The sequence below is a fragment of the Colius striatus genome, chromosome 7, assembly GCF_028858725.1.
Source record: "Colius striatus isolate bColStr4 chromosome 7, bColStr4.1.hap1, whole genome shotgun sequence".
Taxonomy (NCBI): domain Eukaryota; kingdom Metazoa; phylum Chordata; class Aves; order Coliiformes; family Coliidae; genus Colius; species Colius striatus.
Window position 1 is genome coordinate 39289889 of NC_084765.1, and position 18575 is coordinate 39308463.

The 18575-nt window shown below is 39.3% G+C and overlaps 1 protein-coding gene across 2 annotated transcripts in view; it reads left to right on the top strand.

The window, feature by feature from the left end:
- Nucleotides 1-18575, top strand: part of FBN1 (fibrillin 1) — a 156998-nt gene that overhangs the window by 93620 nt on the left and 44803 nt on the right. For both annotated transcript variants that reach the window (XM_061999182.1, XM_061999183.1), the window contains exons 21-31: nucleotides 222-359; nucleotides 1310-1360; nucleotides 3926-4051; nucleotides 4877-5101; nucleotides 6695-6820; nucleotides 6913-7041; nucleotides 7523-7648; nucleotides 7785-7910; nucleotides 8775-8897; nucleotides 12457-12582; nucleotides 13399-13524. In XM_061999182.1, the coding sequence (XP_061855166.1) occupies nucleotides 222-359; nucleotides 1310-1360; nucleotides 3926-4051; nucleotides 4877-5101; nucleotides 6695-6820; nucleotides 6913-7041; nucleotides 7523-7648; nucleotides 7785-7910; nucleotides 8775-8897; nucleotides 12457-12582; nucleotides 13399-13524 (1422 nt within the window). The remainder of the gene's footprint in view (nucleotides 1-221; nucleotides 360-1309; nucleotides 1361-3925; nucleotides 4052-4876; nucleotides 5102-6694; nucleotides 6821-6912; nucleotides 7042-7522; nucleotides 7649-7784; nucleotides 7911-8774; nucleotides 8898-12456; nucleotides 12583-13398; nucleotides 13525-18575) is intronic.

Genomic DNA, 18575 nt, shown 5'->3' on the forward strand with positions numbered 1-18575 from the left:
ATAAACTCAGATTTGCAAATACTCTCCGCTGGAGTGGTTTCAGGCTATAATCTAGCATGGAGAAGGATAAACTAAGGGCTTTTAAAATAAATTCAGATCTGATGTATTTATAATGGAAGAGCTATTCTTTTTCATGGTTAAAATCAAATGTGCTTGGAAATAGATTACTGTACGCTGCTAAACAAACTGCATGACAATACACTGGGATTTTTTGCACACAGAAACTGTTAAGGGTACCTGTTGGCAGAACATAGTGGATGGAAGATGTGAAATAAATATCAATGGAGCAACTCTGAAGTCCCAGTGCTGTTCCTCACTAGGTGCTGCTTGGGGAAGCCCGTGTACACCGTGTGAACGAGGTAACGCTGTTCATTTTCCCCAGGAACGTAGGATTTTTCCTGTTCTGAGATATGCTCCAGATTATTGTCAAAGAGATGTGAGCACAGGCTAGGCAAATAGCTTTACTTGTTCTGTTATCAAGCATCATTCCTTATTCAGTCTGAAGAAGTAGTGTTAATATTTGAAAGGTAGCCTATAGCTATAGAAGGTTCTAACTGGGTATTATAGAAAATATTTTAGAAGTTTAAACTGTGAAGGGAAGGGACCACACCTACAGTCTGTAACTTACAGCATTACTTTAGCATGATTTGTCATAATTAATGATCTAGAGTTCCTAATGATGTAGCAGTAGATGTATGTTCCCCAGAGCTCCCAAGGAAATTTTTGCAACAAACGAATCTTTGGTGTGGTAATGGGGGGAGGAGAGGGAGTAGCCCTTGTTGTTGTACTCTGTAGATTAACTGATCACTTAGAGAATCATACAGTTGATCAAGAAATGGGTTGAGGTCTGCATATTTTGATAATTAGACTGAACTGTGGGATGAGCTGATGAATGCAGAAATGTGTGCGGGTGGTTGTTTCATAGGCTGGAAGCTGCTAGTTTACCCAAATCTTCAGTTAAATTTATCTAGTATATCTTAACAGAATTCATCCTCATCCATCCATGGTAAAAAGGGCTGTAATGTGCTGTGATCAAGTTAAATTAATTGATTTGAATGAATCAAGAATCATATAACCACTTAGATTAGCTAGTTAAAACACATGGGGAGCAAAAGAGGATAATGTCTGATGCTATGCAGTTGCCTTCTCTCTTTATGATATCAGAAAATACTGTGATACTGTCTAGGCACTCAGACTTCTCATAGCAATAAACTCTAGCTAATAATTCACATGATTAGTTTTGCACAATAACTGAATGGTGAGTTTTGGACTGTAGCATTCTAAAAGTTCACTTTTGTTTGTTTTACAGACCCAATATGTCAAAAAGGATATTCAAGAATAAGAGGAACATTGTGTGAAGGTATTTATTGTTGCCTTAACATTAATCAGAGCTTGAATGAAAAAATGCCAGTGTTTTGATTTAAGTAGTTAATTTAGCATGGAGGAACACTATGCCAAATTCTTACCTCGTGTAGTTTCATTGACTTCATTAGAGTTATGTCAGGGATGAATTTGGTTTCAGTTTGTTTAACATTCCTACATATTCACAGTTTATCTCAAACAGTTACAAATATAGTGTCTACCAGTATACAAAGTTGGTTCTTTCTCTTCAAATACTGTTAACTGGGTATCTTATTTGGGCAAAGTATGCATCTTATGTATGTTATAAAACATGGTATTATTGATACAGTGGTATGACAAGCCATTACTGTGCTTTAGAAAAAGAATGTTTAAGGACTGTATTTCATATGAAAGGGGGTTTTTTGTTTGAGGTTTTTTTTCTTTAACCTCAACTTTCCTCCTATTATATTTCCTATAATGCAATATTATAGGAAAACAGGAACATTCCAAAGCATTGTTTTGTTTGTTTGTTTTAAAGAGTATCAGGACATGGTTAAACTTTGGTTAAAGAAAAGGTTAAAGATTTTTTTTTTTAAATATGTAGCTTTTTGCTTGGTATGAGATGACTCTATACTATTCTGTGAGAATTGAAGGTCCCACCCTATTTCTTCTTCATTTAAATTTATTTGAACCCCTGGAAAAATACTGCATATTTCCATAATGTGCAGAAGCTCAGAGAGTCTCAAACTGCTGTGGGTCATCGTGACTGACAACAACTGACATGACATTGCAGTTAAAATATTTTTCAAAAATTGCTCCCATCTGTAGCTTCCATAAAGAAACATTGTTTTTTCTCTTAACAAAAAAAAAAAACAAACCAAAATTAAAAGTAAAAGAGGAACACCCTCACACATATTCTTTGCTTTCCAAATGATGACTGAATACCTTGGCAAGTCTGTGCTGCAAACCCACTGTACATAACTTATCTGACCTCAGCAACACTTTCTGGAGTGTGTAAGTGAAAGAAAAGTTTTTTAAAAAAAGAGAAAAAAGTGACCCCACCTATCTCTGTTCACAAGGAAAGTCTTAGAACATTTTCAACACTGCTGGGATGGAAAGTTTATCCTTCCAAGATGTAGACATAACTGTTTTCGGCATTTCCTTTACCAGCACTTTGGATTACATCTATTACATGCTTTAATCTTTCTCATTTCAGTGGGACCTGGATAGCCCCAGATTTTTTAGAATAGTTTCCCTTGCTTCTAACATACTGAAGCTGTATTTGGGTTTCAACCAATGTAAGCATTTTTCAAGACAGCGGAAGATCTCTAGGAAATTTACTGGCAAGTGAGAGACAGGACAAGGGAGTAAGTTTAGTTCCCAAAAGGTGATACTCAGTTCTACCATACATAGCCCATGCAAAATGAGTAATGGACCTCGTGGAAGGAAATAAGCAAAGTAAATTGATTGTGTTCCTCTAGATTACGGGTGAGCCATGGAGTTGTTAGCTGGAATATTGCTCACAGGCCATGACCAGTGTTTCAGTGGTTTCTAATAGTCCACTGGCTTTACTTCAATATGGGCCTTTCATTTATAATATATGTTCAAGGGAAAAAGCCACTGATGTCCACCCCATGTTTATCCTCTGCCCTGTTCCATGTGGCTTGAGAGCTTCAGAGTCTGTTTGCACCAGGAGTTTTGTCTAGAGACTGATGGAGTCCAGCCTACTCACTTCTTGGTTACTCTGTACATGAATGTTCAGCTATAGATTATCAGACTGACTCTTTTCTCATTTCTTGTTCTTATCCTCCTGTCTTAAAAATTGTCATGCTTCATCTTCAACCATATTTAACACTGGAGGCTTTTTCCTAAAGGCAGTTATGAAGCATATGCTTTTCACAGAGGCTGCTAGTGGGAGGACTCCACACTTAGATTACTAAACATTTATTTATGCTCAGATCAAGCTGACCCAGTTAATCAAATCATCCTTACCCCAAAGTGCTACTTTTGCCACTTAAATGTAGAAATATTATTTTGAAGACTTAATTTTAATCTAAAGTTACTAATTGCTGACAAAGTCATAGGGCCAGATTTCAAATGGTGTTGTAGTTTCCAGACATGCAGTGGTGTGCCTGATAAGCCATAAACAGTAAAAATACACTTAAAAAAACCAAAATAAAACCATACAGCATGTCTTAACCTCATTGCAATAATGCACGTTCTCATTATACAATTACCTTTGTCTTTCTTTGCCCATTTGCTTCAGAATCTGGCTCACAGTGAGTATGAAAATTTATATGATTTTTAAATGCCCCTTCTTTTTTTGTTACTTTGGAGTTCTGTTTCAATATATGTAGGAATGGCAAAAAGCAGCATGTATTATTTTTAATCATTAGCACTTTTCTATAAGAAGTTGGTTCTGTCTGACTTGCATAGGAAATCCTAAGTATTTGGAATTTTGTCAGGCCATGTGACCTGCAGTGGTTTTGTATTTTGTCCTAAAAACCAAACACTTAAATTTTCATATATTTTGCTGATTTGTTCATGTTTAGCTAGTAATTACTCACATTTTGTTTGGAAACAGATGTAAATGAATGTGAGGTGTTTCCTGGAGTCTGTACAAATGGACAGTGTGTCAATACTTTGGGATCATTTGTTTGCCAGTGCCCCAATGGAATGACTTTAGATGCTTCTGGACGGACATGTCTTGGTAGGTATTAATTCCATTTACAGATCTACTAGAGGGTAGCAAATATCTGTGATGAGTAACATTTCTGCTGCGTGTTTTCTTACCAGTAAGGAAGATGATTTTTTTCCACGTAAGTAATTTTCAAATGGAATCAATCAAGAATATGAACTTAATTCAGCTGGAACAAGAGCAGATTCCAGTGGTAGTAGCCAAAGCTTATCACTGTCTACTAGCTGGAGTTAAAAAATGCAAAAGCATTAATTTAACTCCAGATAATTCATCTGACAAATCTCTCCAGGTCCTCGGTGCTCTTAGCACTCCTCAGAGGCAGCCACCCTGAAATCACTGATGTTGGAAGAAAGTGTGCGTGTCTAGGGGGACACATGTCTGTTGTGGACTGGGACTCAAGCATTTGAGGAGGGATATGGTATTCCTATCCCCACTGTACACCTTCATAGGGAATGCAACAGAATATGCTATCCATCCAAAGCACTTTTGTTCCTTTATGATAGTAAATGCCTAAGATTTGTGTCAGAACATATGTAGCTTGTGGTAATTAAAAGGCTTTATATAGGTATGGTAAGCTTCAATGTTTAAAGTCCTCTTCTGATCCAAAATTTACTTTATGTTGAGCACCATTTTTCAGAATGACACTTTAAACTTACTTCAACTCTTAAGTTTAGTGTTAATACATTGCTGTTGGGAATTACGCAGCATGCTTGGTACACTCTGTGTCCACAAAAACATAGAGCAAGCTGTCCTCTGAAGGGATTCTGGAAAAGGATTCCTCTGCAGTGAACTAAATTTTCTCTTTCTGTCTCAACATATTGTTCAATTACCCAACAGACATTCGCTTGGAGAGTTGCTACCTGAAGCATGAAGATGAGCAGTGCACGTCACAAATACCAGGCCGACACCGAATGGATGCGTGCTGCTGTTCCGTGGGGGCAGCATGGGGCTTTGAGTGTGAGGAGTGCCCTCTGAAGGGATCACCTGAATTTGAAGCTCTTTGTCCTAGAGGACCTGGGTTCTCTACAAAGATAGAGATAACCGGGAAACCTTTCTCTAAAGGTGTGTGATCTGTTTGTGGTTCATTGCCAGCAAATCATACTGGCTTTTCATTTCACCCTTCCCTTGAACTTTTTCACAGAATCATGGAATGGTAGGGATTGGAAGGGACCTTTAGAGATCATCCAGTCCAACTCCCCTGCAGAAACAGGTTCACCTAGATCAGGTCACACAGGAATGTGTCCAGGTGGGTCTTGAAGACCTCCAAGGAAGGAGACTCCACAACCCCCCTGGGCAGCCTGTGCCAGGGTTCCCTCACCCTCACAGCGAAATAGTTTTTTCTGATGTTTAAGTGAAACTTTTGGTGATCTAGCTTCATCCCATCACCCCTAGTCCTGTAGCTACAATAGAAAAAAGGGATGCCCCAACCTCCTGACCTCTTTTTTCATTTCACTCTCCCCTGTGAGTTGGAAGATTTTGGTTGGTAGTTGGGCTCTTCACTCAGCTTAAGGCACAATTGAAAATCCAGTTAGATTCCATGAAGACTGAGACCAGAATGAAACATAAGATAATTTAGTCTATGTCACAGACCATTAAATACCATATTATACTGCAACCTCAAACCACTAAATTTGTGTGTCAGCTGGAGAGGCTGAATTGTACCTGACTTTGCCTGCTGTGTGGCATGTAATAGCACCTCTGGTTGGGGGAATAGCTTTGAAAATGTGGCACCTCATAGTAGAGAAACAAACTGAGCAGTCAGTTTTGAATGTGTTGAAAGAACAATCCTTCTTACTTGTGCAAGGGGCAGGCAGTAACTTTTAATTTTACTGTGGAGCAAGCAAGAGAGGGTCAATAATTCGGGGAATTTCTTGGGAAGCTACTTGGAGAAGTAGAGAGAAGTGTTTCCAGGATGATAGATCAAATCAGCAGAATTTCATTTACTGTAAAACAAGTCTTGTTATGACTGTTGTTGGTAAACTTCCAGTATTAAATGGAAATCACAACGTGACATTCTAGCATCATGTGCTGAAAGATGCCTTTTCAGGGTAACCAGTGGGGTTAAGCTGGGGAAGGTCAGAAGCACGAGTGGATGTGAATATGTTATAAAGCTGGTTACTCCAAAACTAAGCATTCTGAAGTCTAAAAGGAGGAGAACATACATACATATATGAATGACAATTGCTGTTGTTAGTTTTAGCTTTAGTTTTATAAACAGTTACTAAGCCATTAATTATCCATAAAGAAAAGTAACATGTGTTTTTATTTATGCTTGTTGTGTTTTCTGTGACTCATGAAAGTCACATTTTCTTCTCAGAAACCAGAAGACAGTGTAGTTCTTTTGGAAGCTCTCTTTGCCCTTGTACATTTGATCCTCTGTTCACTGAAATCTTAACTGTTCACTTCAGCTGATCAGATCCTGGAGGAGAAAGGAGAGACTAATACAATTTTATGGCAGAAAGTGCTCTCGACACTTCCAGTGCAGTGTTAGTCAAGTGGAAGTCAGTATCAGTTTATGTAGTGTGGTTTACAACTTTCCCAAGAGGAAAGGTCATTATGATGAGAAAGGATGAGTTCTGAAGTTGTCATTGTTATTTTGTGCATTGTTTTTGTATGAAGTGATAACATCATATATCCTTGCTGTTTCATTTTTAGATATCAATGAATGTAAAATGGTCCCCAGTCTGTGTACCCATGGAAAATGCAGAAATACCATTGGCAGTTTTAAGTGTAGATGTGACAGTGGATTTGCCCTTGATTCTGAAGAGAGGAATTGCACAGGTAAACTCCATGGACATAGCTCTCATAATTTTGATTTGAAAAGGAAAAACTGAACTCGTTTGAAAATACTGGGCATGTGGTTTGTGTTACAGATATTGATGAATGCCGCATCTCTCCTGATCTTTGTGGCCAAGGCGTCTGTGTCAATACTCCTGGAGACTTTGAATGTGAATGTTTTGAAGGCTACGAAAGTGGATTTATGATGATGAAAAACTGCATGGGTAAGCTTTTTGTAGCCCATAGAAATGCAATAGTCTGCTATGTGTTGATATGCTAGGCATGGTTTCTTTTTGGTTTGTTTTGGATTTTTTGAAGGTTTCGTTGTGCTTGGATTTTAGGTCCCTCTCATTTTGTGAGTCATTAAAGCTCACTTTAACTTGATTTCCAAGCCAAATATGAATTCATTGCTTCTGCAAGATGGCAAAGCATAAATGAGCACGTATTTATCCCTAGAGCCTCTGTTTTGTGACATGGGTCACCATCCTGAACTTTGAAGACAGAGCAGGTTAAAATCTTAGAAGAAGCTTCTTTTGAATTTATTTTATGTTTTTAACTTCCTTGTTGTGTAAAGGGTAACCCTTAAGGAAGGGTAAGGCTCCAGAGCCAATCTGGGCAGGCAGTGCTGGGATGAGTAGCAGGCTGTGGGGAGGGATGGGCTGCTGCTCTGCCCCTGCAGTGATGTGCCTTCCCTTCTCCCCGCAGACATCGACGAGTGCCAGCGCAACCCCCTCCTCTGCCGAGGTGGCACCTGCATCAACACAGAGGGAAGTTTTCGGTGTGATTGTCCTCCAGGCCATCAGATATCACCAAATGTCTCTGCGTGCATAGGTGAGACGTGCAGGCAAAACCAACATTGTGCACGGCTTTTGACACCGCTGGTGTGCTGCACGGGCATTTGAAATGTTTGCTGTAAGTGTCATTTTCATTCACACTAAAACACATTCCACTCTGTCTTTTTCAACAGACATTAATGAATGTGAGCTAAGCACAAGCCTGTGCCGAAATGGGCGTTGTGTCAACCTGATTGGAAAGTATCAGTGTGCTTGCAACCCTGGGTATCAGTCCACACCTGACAAGTTATACTGTGTTGGTAAGTATGAAGTCTATGTGAGATCTCTAGCGGGTAGGGAAGATAAAACACAAATAATTGTTGCATTTTTAGTAGTTGTATGAAGGCATTTTTAATTGTGATTCAAGATCTAGTACAGTCCATCAAAATAGCATGCAAAAAACCCAAATGTGTGCATCCACTGTTGTAAGGAATGGATGAAACCATGGCAGCACTGCAGTTAACTATGTAATAGCTTATTTCTTCTAGTAAATCAATCATGATGCATAAAATAGCACACTATTTTAAATGACCTGAGACTTCACATTTGATCATTAAGAGGGAATACCTTGGCAAATTCCAAGTTCTATAATCAGTGTTTCTGACAGACCACAGAGTAGAATCATGTGGTTCAATTGAATTTTTCCTGATTTGATGTACAATTGTTTCAAATACAGGGCTTTCCAGTAACCGTTTGGCTTAAATCATGTGTTGTGCACTCTTCTATATGCACACATTTTATTGTGCCATGGAAATAACATGAAAAATCCACTGGCTTTAATTCTGCTTAGTAGATAATTTTTTCCCTTGATCCTTACAAAAACTTTGTTCCCTTCATAACACTGCAGTAACCCGAAAGGAGCATTTTTATATGCATAAAGAGAACTGCAGAGATATTTGTATATGCACTCAGAAAATACCATCTTTTCCTCCCTGGTTTGCCTGACATCCATCACAATGCCTATATGTGGAAACACTTGAGTGTTCAAAGAGTCCAAATATCAAGTGTAGATTCTGGGTTGATGCTGTTCTGGAAAGCTTGTGTCCTTGTGTCAAAGTGAGTCCTTGAAGTGTACTTCAAAGTAAAAAGTATTATGTATTTTAACTGTAAATTCTCTTTTTTAGATATTGATGAGTGCAGTATAATGAATGGTGGCTGTGAGAACTTCTGTACAAACTCGGAAGGCAGCTATGAATGTAGCTGTAAACAAGGCTTTGCACTCATGCCAGACCACAGGACATGCACTGGTAAGGGATATTTTTGGCACTTTTTTGCTGGAAGGGTTTAATTCAATAGTTTTAAAAAGGACCTGCTGTTTAAGATTAAAGCCATTGTAGCAAATATACTGTAAAAAAAAAAGTGTTAATGCATGGAAAGTGGTGTTCTTTTTCTAAAGTAAACACCTCTAAAGTATCAGAATTGGATAGCTGCAGACTGAATTGCTTTGGAGGGAATTGATTCTTCATAATTTCAGAAAGTTTGCAAATTGGTTCTGAGTTTCATAACAACAAGCTGTAATTTCTTTAGTAGGAGACAAGTTTTCTTCTTTAGGGTGTTATATTAGATCCAAATCCAAAATGTGTTGAAGTCAATGGAAAGAACTGGCATAAACAGAAGCCAAAGTGCTCTGCATGTGCACTGTATGGTTACACTGGAGGAAGAACAGGCAGAGATGCTAGAAGAGTTGGTTGCCCTGTTCTGTTGTTATGTGGCATCTACTGCTAAGCAAGCAAGAAAATTCCTATTTTTAATTCTCTGTTTACTGAAATGCAAGTATGCCACATTGCTTCAAAACAGAATGACTTTCAGACAAACTGAAATCTGAATAGTATGAATCTTTCTGAAGAAACAGCTCACTTGCACTCTAAACAGGGTTTGTGAGAACTCTTTCAGATCTCTGCAACAGCAGGGTGTGTTCTCCTTTGGGAGTCTGGGAGTCATAATCCTGGTAAATGATTTGAACTTGATGATTTCCACATAGGTTTCTGGAAAGATAATTCTATCCTACTCTTCTCTTACTTCTTGCTGCACAACCACTGGCCCACTAAGGCATGTGAATATTTGTCATCTGTTTGCCAGGTCCAGCCTAGAGCTCCTTGGAGAGCATGAGAAGTATGACAGGGTTAGTGTCTTGGAATAGAATTGTCTGGAATTAGTTGAACAAATGGAGTTTTCTGCATGGAATTAATAGAGAGAGCTCACGTACAGACCTCTGACTGGGGTCTGAGTGACCCCGAAGCTGCCTACTACTATTCCACAGGATGAAATAGCCTTAAAGCATAGTTAAAGGTAGTTTGTCCCTGCACTGCAGTCTACACTGTCAGAAAGATGTAAAGTGGCCAGTCTTCAGCAAGCATCAGATGGTTGTTCAAAGAAGAAAATCAATTGGAAAAAGTGAAAACTTAACTGGCCCTGATTCTGTGATTTCAAACCTGAAAATATTTAGATTAGAAATAGGTTGCTTCAGGTCAGGTTTCTAGAAAAGGCAAGTTCACTTACATAAACATTGGTATTTGGAGAATAAAACCAGTTGATTCAAATTGTTCCTCAGACAGAATTAGAGGGATGTGAGAGGGAAATGAGGAGGAGGGGAGCCAGGAGTTTCTCAGACGTTTTTCTGTTTTCATCTTTTTGGCTTGACTGGGGATCAAATGACCCAAGTGTATACTTGGACAGCCTTAGGCATCTCAAGTCTACTGGCTGGAAAGAGTTCTGTACACCTGCTTGCTCTTAGTCACCCAAACCATCTCTAAACCCAAAACCAGAGTGGGTCATTAAGTGCACCTTTCTGCATATTAAACTAAAAACTTTGGAATAGAGAACTATCGTCTTTCGTGGATTCTCGGTGCTTTTGTCCACAAATTAACTTGACTATAATTATGTCCATACAAGTCTGTAGTCAGATCTTACCTGGATGAGAAAAAAAAAAAGCACATATGATCTTAGTTGTGAATTTTTGTGTATTTTTGTACAGCCTTGACTCTGACAAATAGAATGTCATTCATAGTCTAGCCAGTAATAGCTATTAGCATTCATTTTCATACTCTTCTTTAATAAATACTTGAATGCACTAGGAATCATGTAAACAGATTTAAATAGCAGAAACAGCAGAGAGCTTTGGATGTCAAGCCAAGCTCTACCTGAGGAAATATCCAGAGATGTGAAGGGTTGACTCTAAAAACCTGGATTTAAAAAGGCTGCTGCCTTCTCTTGAAGAGATGTTAATTGCATATTTAAACATATGCTGCACATTTGAATTTTTCTCTGCCCAAGCTGAGTGAAAAATAAGAAAAAACATGTATTTCATAACATTTTCTACTCATTGCACTGAGTATCTGGTATTACTGCATTAGGTGTTTGTACATGGTACAGGATACAGTAGCACTGTGGCCTGAGTATATTAAACACCTATTTTACATTTTCAGTTTGCTCTCTGTGTGAACATGTCTTTTGTCTTTAACATCAGACAAAGCTGGAAGCCATTACAGAATATGTTTCTTGATAATTGAGCTGGTAAGAATGCTGAGCAGTTCAGTAGTAGGTCAGGTTTGAATTGGTGAGGTTATGCATAAATAATCAGCTCAATTAGGAGAAACAACAAGTTCTTTGTCAGCTGGTTTTCCCCCAACTGTTAAATTAGTACAGTGACAGGTTAGTAAATAAAGTTCTTTATTTCTGTCATTGTTATCATCATTTCTAGAGCTTAATTTTGCATGTTAATTCAAGTTCCATTCCAGATTTGCAGGCTAATGTCCATGCCAGCATTATTTGCTTGTCATGATGAACAGGGACTGGTCAGCCTTCTTCCTTGCAGAAGTTGTGTGTCTATACAAGCACTAGCTGCTAGAAATACAGAATAATGAACGGGATATTTTAAGTTAAAGTGAGTTCATTTTCTGCAGCTGCATAGTTACTGCAATCCACAATAGATGGGTCTGATAATGAGTTACACCCTTTCTCTTGGAGGGGGTTCTTGAATCTTGTCCTTTTTTGTGCTGATTTTTTTCCCATGGAATCACTAGGCAGTTTCAGATTTTTGCTCTTTGCTGGTCTATGTTGGTGCTGACACAGGGAGATTCTAGGGATTTTTACAAGAAATCCTAATATAACCCCAGAGGCTCTGAAAAATTCCAGACCTTAGTATGGCTGCATTAATACAATAAAATGTCTGCTTCTGCAGCTTGGCCCCAATCAGTGAGGGCCAATTTCATGAATTGAGAAAACAACTTACATACAAGAGAATGGAACTATATGGCTGGCCTGGCCAGTCATCTGAAATGCTAAAAAACCCCATAAAATCTCTTAGTGAAATGAATGTGGGTACTCTAATTATTCCCATCACAAGTTTGACTCTTTGTTTCCACTTTGTCACTGCCCTTGAGACCTGTAGAGGTATTCTGCCTGAACGATGGCTTTTTAAAAAAAGCTCTGTGAAGTCCAATATTTTTGTCACTGAATTTGGCTTCAGAGCTTCCATTGACTTCAACAATGATGGGTTGTAGCCAAGAATCTCCAAGTGTATGTGGCCACGTGGTGTGAGAAAGGGTCTGTGTTTTTCTGTCAGTGACTTTTTTGTTACCTACAGAGTCAGTTCTTGTTCCCATTGGAGTCAGAGGGGAACGTTTGCCACTGACTTTAGCTATAGATGAGCAGCTTACTCATCAGAACAATTCTGCAATGTACCATTCAGTTATTTTCAGGGATTCAATCTTCATCATGTTACCAGAGCATTAAAATGTTTGCTTGTTGTGATTATGGTTAGCTGCATTCCATACAGGGAGCTCTTAACCTGATTTTTCCTTGTAGATATTGATGAGTGTGAAGACAACCCTAACATCTGTGATGGAGGCCAGTGTACAAACATCCCAGGAGAGTACAGATGTCTTTGCTATGATGGATTCATGGCATCTGAAGACATGAAGACTTGCATAGGTATGTGAAAGTACATATATTGCGATCTGCAGTAACTAGGGAAAAGTTATTTATTAAGGCACTATTTCCAAGTAGGCAGACAATGATATTTAATAGTATTGCTCTTATGCCCTTATTTTGGCCACCTGACCATAAGAGCAGCCCCATTGTACAGGCTGTATTTATCAAATGCAGATATAATCTCTGTATATAGACTGGGTTGTAAACATATACAGCATTGGACCTTTGGGTCCTCTTCCAGTGAGGTTTTTAAGCAGCTAAGATGAAAGAGTTCTTGCAGAAATGAAGTGCTGGTGGATGACACTATGGAACATCTCTAGCGAGGTGAATCACTGGTGCTGATTGAAACTTATCTCTAAGACAAAATTATGTGCAAATGCTGTGCCTTGGTAGAGCAAAGTCATGGGTGGTGTATCTCCAAAACCAAATTTTCACATTTAAATTAAGAATCTGGAGTGTATTTGAGGAGAAATATTCATGCAAAACTAGACAATGCATGCATGCATATATAAATGTATACACACACATACATGCACGTAGGAAGCATCAATAAATTGTCATAGTGATTCTTTGGATAATATGATGACTCTTAGTCTCTGTTTTTAAGGAAAGTTGGGATTAAAGGTATGTTAATACAAGTATGGTAATACAGCAGTGTTAAACCAGATCTCAAAATGTACTCTAGGTAAGGAATAACTAACCTAAGCAGTTTTCTCATTGCATACGTAGACCTATTTTTGTACCAAAACATCATCTCTCAAGTGATTTTGCCAGTAACTGTTGATGGATTTTATTTAATAATTTATATTTTTTTAGATGTTAATGAGTGTGATCTGCATCCAAACATCTGTCTGAGTGGAACCTGTGAGAACACAAAAGGCTCGTTCATCTGTCACTGTGATATGGGATATTCAGGCAAGAAAGGCACAACTGGATGCACAGGTATGTTTTAAAGTTTAATTATTAACATTTAGTTAAACTCATAAGTCCACATACCCTTTTTTCAGTATTCAAAACTCCTTCTGACTGTACTGCTTTTCCCTTACTTGTGCTGAATGTGTTATCTCTTACCCAAATTTGCTGAGCTTGTGTTCTGCTGAGCTTGAGTGGCAAAGTATTCAGCCTGATGCTGCAAGTGCTGAAATGAGTGACAAAATGTCCACTGGGAGCAAAGTTGGGCTTGTTATTGCATTGCTGTTGGGCTAAGAGAACAGAAATGCCATCACCTGTAACTTGGTAGACTCCTGAAGACCTCAGTGCATTTGGATTAGGTAGTTGTATATTATGCATGCAAATAACAGTTATGTGTTCCAAGCAGTATTTTGGCACACAACAAATGGCTTGAAATATGTGCTAAAATACATTTCTGGTTTTGCAAAGTGACAACAGTATAGCTACTCAACTACATTGTATCAGCAAATCCAGAAATTGCATTATTTCATGTATTGCCAGCAAACAGAAATGAGATTCAAATGTAAAGGCTCAGAGGGCATGGTATGAATAATCCTAGTGCTGATGCCTCAAGCCAAGGTGTTGAGAGTCTTAGGTTTTGCCCAGATACGAATGCAAACATATGTTTAGCATAATTTTTAATGTAGACTTAAGATAAACATGTTTTTGGCAATGTCTTCAAGACAAGCTTTATTCTTAGTCTGCCCTTATTGTGGTGAGTTAATAATATATGTCTCCAAGTGCCCCAAATCTATGAAGCTGGCTTTTTACAGCTCTCAGAACAATCTGAGAGCTGGAGTTATACTTTGCATATTGGACCGTGGTTGAATAATTGTGCATTAGTAACAGCTGCCTTTGACTTACATGTGAACTGATCTAAATCCAAGAAATCCCTAATTGTACCCTGTAGACCAACATTTCAACGTTCTTTGTTTCTGTGCTAAATTGTATGAAGATCTTCAGTGCTCTAGACCTGAAAGCCCTTGTGCTGATCAGTTACACATGGCGCAACTATCACTCCCAGTGTAAGAAGCAGTCAGGGAGTGTGAAGCAACTAGTAGAAGGCAAAAGACAGGAAAAGGTCATGGAGTCGGGGGAGGAATCTGAAGCTTCTGGGGAAGTGCCTAGAAATAGCCACCATTTTGGTATTATGTGACGTACACTCGTGGCAAATGTCCCAAGCAATATTTTTTGTGAAGAGAGACAGGGAAATCCCTCCCTCATGGTCCCAGCCAAGCTCAGCCTTCTGGATGGACAATAACTGCCATGTGGGCCCTTCCCAACACCTCATACATCTTCATCTTTCTCTCAGCCCACCCTCTGCTGCTTTTGTCTGTATGCTGGTGTCCCAGGGAGGGTGGCACTCACTAAGACACCTTAATTAAAACAGACACTGTAGAGGGGCTCAATAAATTGAAAAGGACCAATGGTGTAAGACAGAAAGTTTACATATCAGTTATGGTGGTGCAGCTGAGGTGGGAGCATACTCAGAATAAATCCCCAAAATCTTCTGGTTTTAAATAGGAAAATGGAGGAAGCAGAGCAGGAACTTTCTAGGTTGGTTTTGTGTTGATGAAACTGTGTGGACACAGGTCCCATTGTGACTACAGTGTGTAAATTCTCACGTTTTGGTTTTTAAAAAGTCTGATTTACTGGTGGAGACCTTTGAATCCTCCACCTCATGTTTGCACAGTATAAAAGTGGAGCTGAAGTTGGGTACTGCAGACCATGAGAGCATCCCTCGAGACTTTGTCTGAGGGGACGTTGCCAACAGCACCTTGACCCCAGGATTTAATCCTTGTCTTACAGACTGATCAAAAGCATCTACAGTTTGTAGGAACTCCCAAGGGGAAGAAAAACACAAAAATGTGTACAAGAATGAATGGGAGGTTCTCTGTTTCATGAGAACAACTAAATGTTCTCTCGAGTTCCATTACAGTTTTGTCTAAATATTTCAGCTCCCTTGTCATTACTGATTGTTTCCATTTTAACAAATAAACATGTTTTTTTTCCCCCCAATCATTTAACAGTGTTAAGAATCCACCCACTGACTTACATTCCCATCCCACACAGATGTTAGTTCTCCCCTCCTTGATTCTCAGTAAGAATGTGGGCAGAATTTAGTAACATGAATGTATTTTTTTTAAAAAAAATATGCAAAAATACATTGTAGATGCAGATTTTCTCAGCCAAGTGCTATGAGTGGTTTAATTTCCATTCACAAGCCAAACTAGGACAAGAATGACTTAAAGCCTTTAGATTTTTCTGGGTGGGCAATGGTACATAGCCACTATAGAGATGATTGCAAAGTTTCCCATTATCCTGGTTCCAGAATGCCCATCATTATGGTGAATATCTTGTCTCTGCTTTTTCTGTCAATACAGTACACATCTGCTTGTTCAGAGATTAAATCCTGTATTGGCACTTGCATTTGTATTTTGTGATTCATCACTGCTCTCGAGTATTGCCTGTAAATTTGCAATATTTCATTGTTGATGTAGAGCTTTAGATTTACTTGCTCTGATGTTTTCACAGATGAACAAATTCACCTCTGACTCTCTCCATCCATCTTTGCCAGTTACAGCTCTGTGTGCAGGCCTCCTGTTTGCTCTGGTAGAGCTGTGCTTGCACAGGCTTAGGGCACCCTTCACAAAGTCAAACTGAACAAGGTGAAATTGGGAGCAGATGTTGCCTGAGATTGTCATCAGATCAAAACCAAGAGTGCTTTAAAAATCAGTTGCATTTATCCACAATGAGCTCAGGGAGTTGGAGGGCTTTGACTCTGCAAGTGCTGTGCTGGTGCCATTTAAAGACTGATGTAAGATGTTCAGCTGCAGCCTGGAGAGTGAGGTTAGAGAGTTTAGTTGTGGTTTGCTGTCCAGTAATGATCATGATAAAGGATAAAGGAGGAGTGAGTGCATGTTGCATGCTTGCATGGCTGACAAGGACATAGTTATAAAGAGGACACCTGGCTTGGTGAAAGGAAGTGGTAAGTGCTGTCATTTGCCCTCAGGAAGAGGTCCATAATGTTTTGTGATTTGTATAATGTGCTCACCTCTCTCCTGCCTTCGGCTTCTGGCCATTAATAACACATTGTGTTTCAGTCTTGATGGCACAAGAGAGTTCTGGTATCAGTGAAACAAATACATTTCCCCTTATGAATCTGGGAGCTGGCTGTGTCAGGCCAAATACCAGAACATAACAGTATTAAGATGCTGCCCGCCAACTGAGGGTATTACAGAAGGAGCATATTGTGAGTAGGCGTCTGTCCAGCAATAACAGGCTGCGCCCCCGGCTGATGACGTAAGGGTGGATAGCAGGCAAGAACTGAACTGCCCCATGTGAAACTCCAGAGGTGCTTACAGTGCAGTATGCTGAGTAAAATCCAACAGTGATTCCCAAAGACAAAACAATTTTACAAGTATAGGGATCAGAACAGGGGATTTTTTTCCCCATATATTTTTCTACTTGTTTGAGCACGGAGTGGAAATTCACAGTCGTCTCCCTCTGAAAAGCCTTCCCATTTACCTACCTGATTTACATGGGCAGCAGCCCAGGAGGAGAAAGTGCCTTGTGACTTCTACCAGACGACTGGCCCTACGGGAATCAGGCCCAGGCTTGGAATACCAGTGAAAGCCAGTGCGATAAAATGCACAGATCTGCAGAAAGCGCCAAAGAAATTAAAGAGTCAGAAAATGCTTAAGGGATTTGCATAATTCCTGACAAACAGCACTGATTTATAGGTGGAGTCTGAATTAAATTCATGCTTTGCTAAGAATCTTATAGCCTACTGAAGCTCCAGTGAAACCTAACAGAAAACAGAAACGGTACACTACCTTGAGGATTTCGTGCCCCATGATGAGCGTGTCACTTGTTGTGGGTTAATGTTCCTTTTCATTCTGCTTGAATGCAGAGGAATGACTTGGGTTTTTCAGCGTATAGGTGAGAATACAGTGACTTATCCCCATACTCCTCTCTGGACAAGTTTAATGATCCACTTCCAGACTACAAAGTGGGTGTGCTGTGCAGATATTAGCTAGCCATTTGTTTTCCTTTGGTTGCCACGTTTGCAGGCATGGTGCCAATGTGAGAGATATATATGATCCGTGTTTTTGCTACACATTCACTGCCATAAAAATTCTGTGATTAATGTGAGAGATGCTTTATTAATTTCCAAAGGCTTGAGAAAAAAAATATTTGTCCAGAGGAGAGAACTGAAAGAGCCAATAAAATAGGGTGACTGACAGTTTTTTTCCCCCCAGAGTGCTTGGGATTGTTATGATGTCAGATCTGCATATTATTTATCATGCGTATTCTCATCTGTTGTAGGCAGACAACTCCCTTAGTATTAATGGGAGTTGTGCAATTACAAAGCTGAGAACATGTGTGCAGCAGGACTGGTGCACAATGGGACTGGCTGAGCCTGCAGTGTCAGTTCTGGATTGGAATGTCTTTATTTTCCTTGGCTTGTCACGGCCTCATACTGGAGGCAGAAGAAGGTTGATATAAATCAGTGACTCACTCCTTTACTCGTTAGTGAAAATCCCCCTGAAGTCAATGGGAATAGGCCATCATTGTGTGAAACCTGACTTTAGTGTCCTCCTGTGAGCTTTTGGGGTCTCGATAACTTTAGTCAGACTGAATAATAGCTTTTTATTCAGACAATTATTTGAAAGTGATTGGAGTATTCAAAGAGTGAACTGTTTGTACTGCCATGCAAACAGCCCAATCTGGACCCTTGCTCTTGTTAAAGATGTTTGTATATCTTTAATATCTTCTCCTTTTTGTTTCACTCTGTGAAACTGTAATTCAATACTTACAGCAACATAAATCCATATTAAGCCCCAGCACAAGCAGGCATAAGTTCCATTGATTTCACTGCCCCATTTACATAGGACCATGTTTGGTCTGAGATCCCTTTTGCCTTGGAAATAATAGCAATGCAATAAATTTAGGCTTATAACTCAGCTGTGCAGTGAAAGGAGAGAATAGAAATTATAGCAAAACAACATGAGTTATATGCAGGTAGCTTTAAAAAGAAG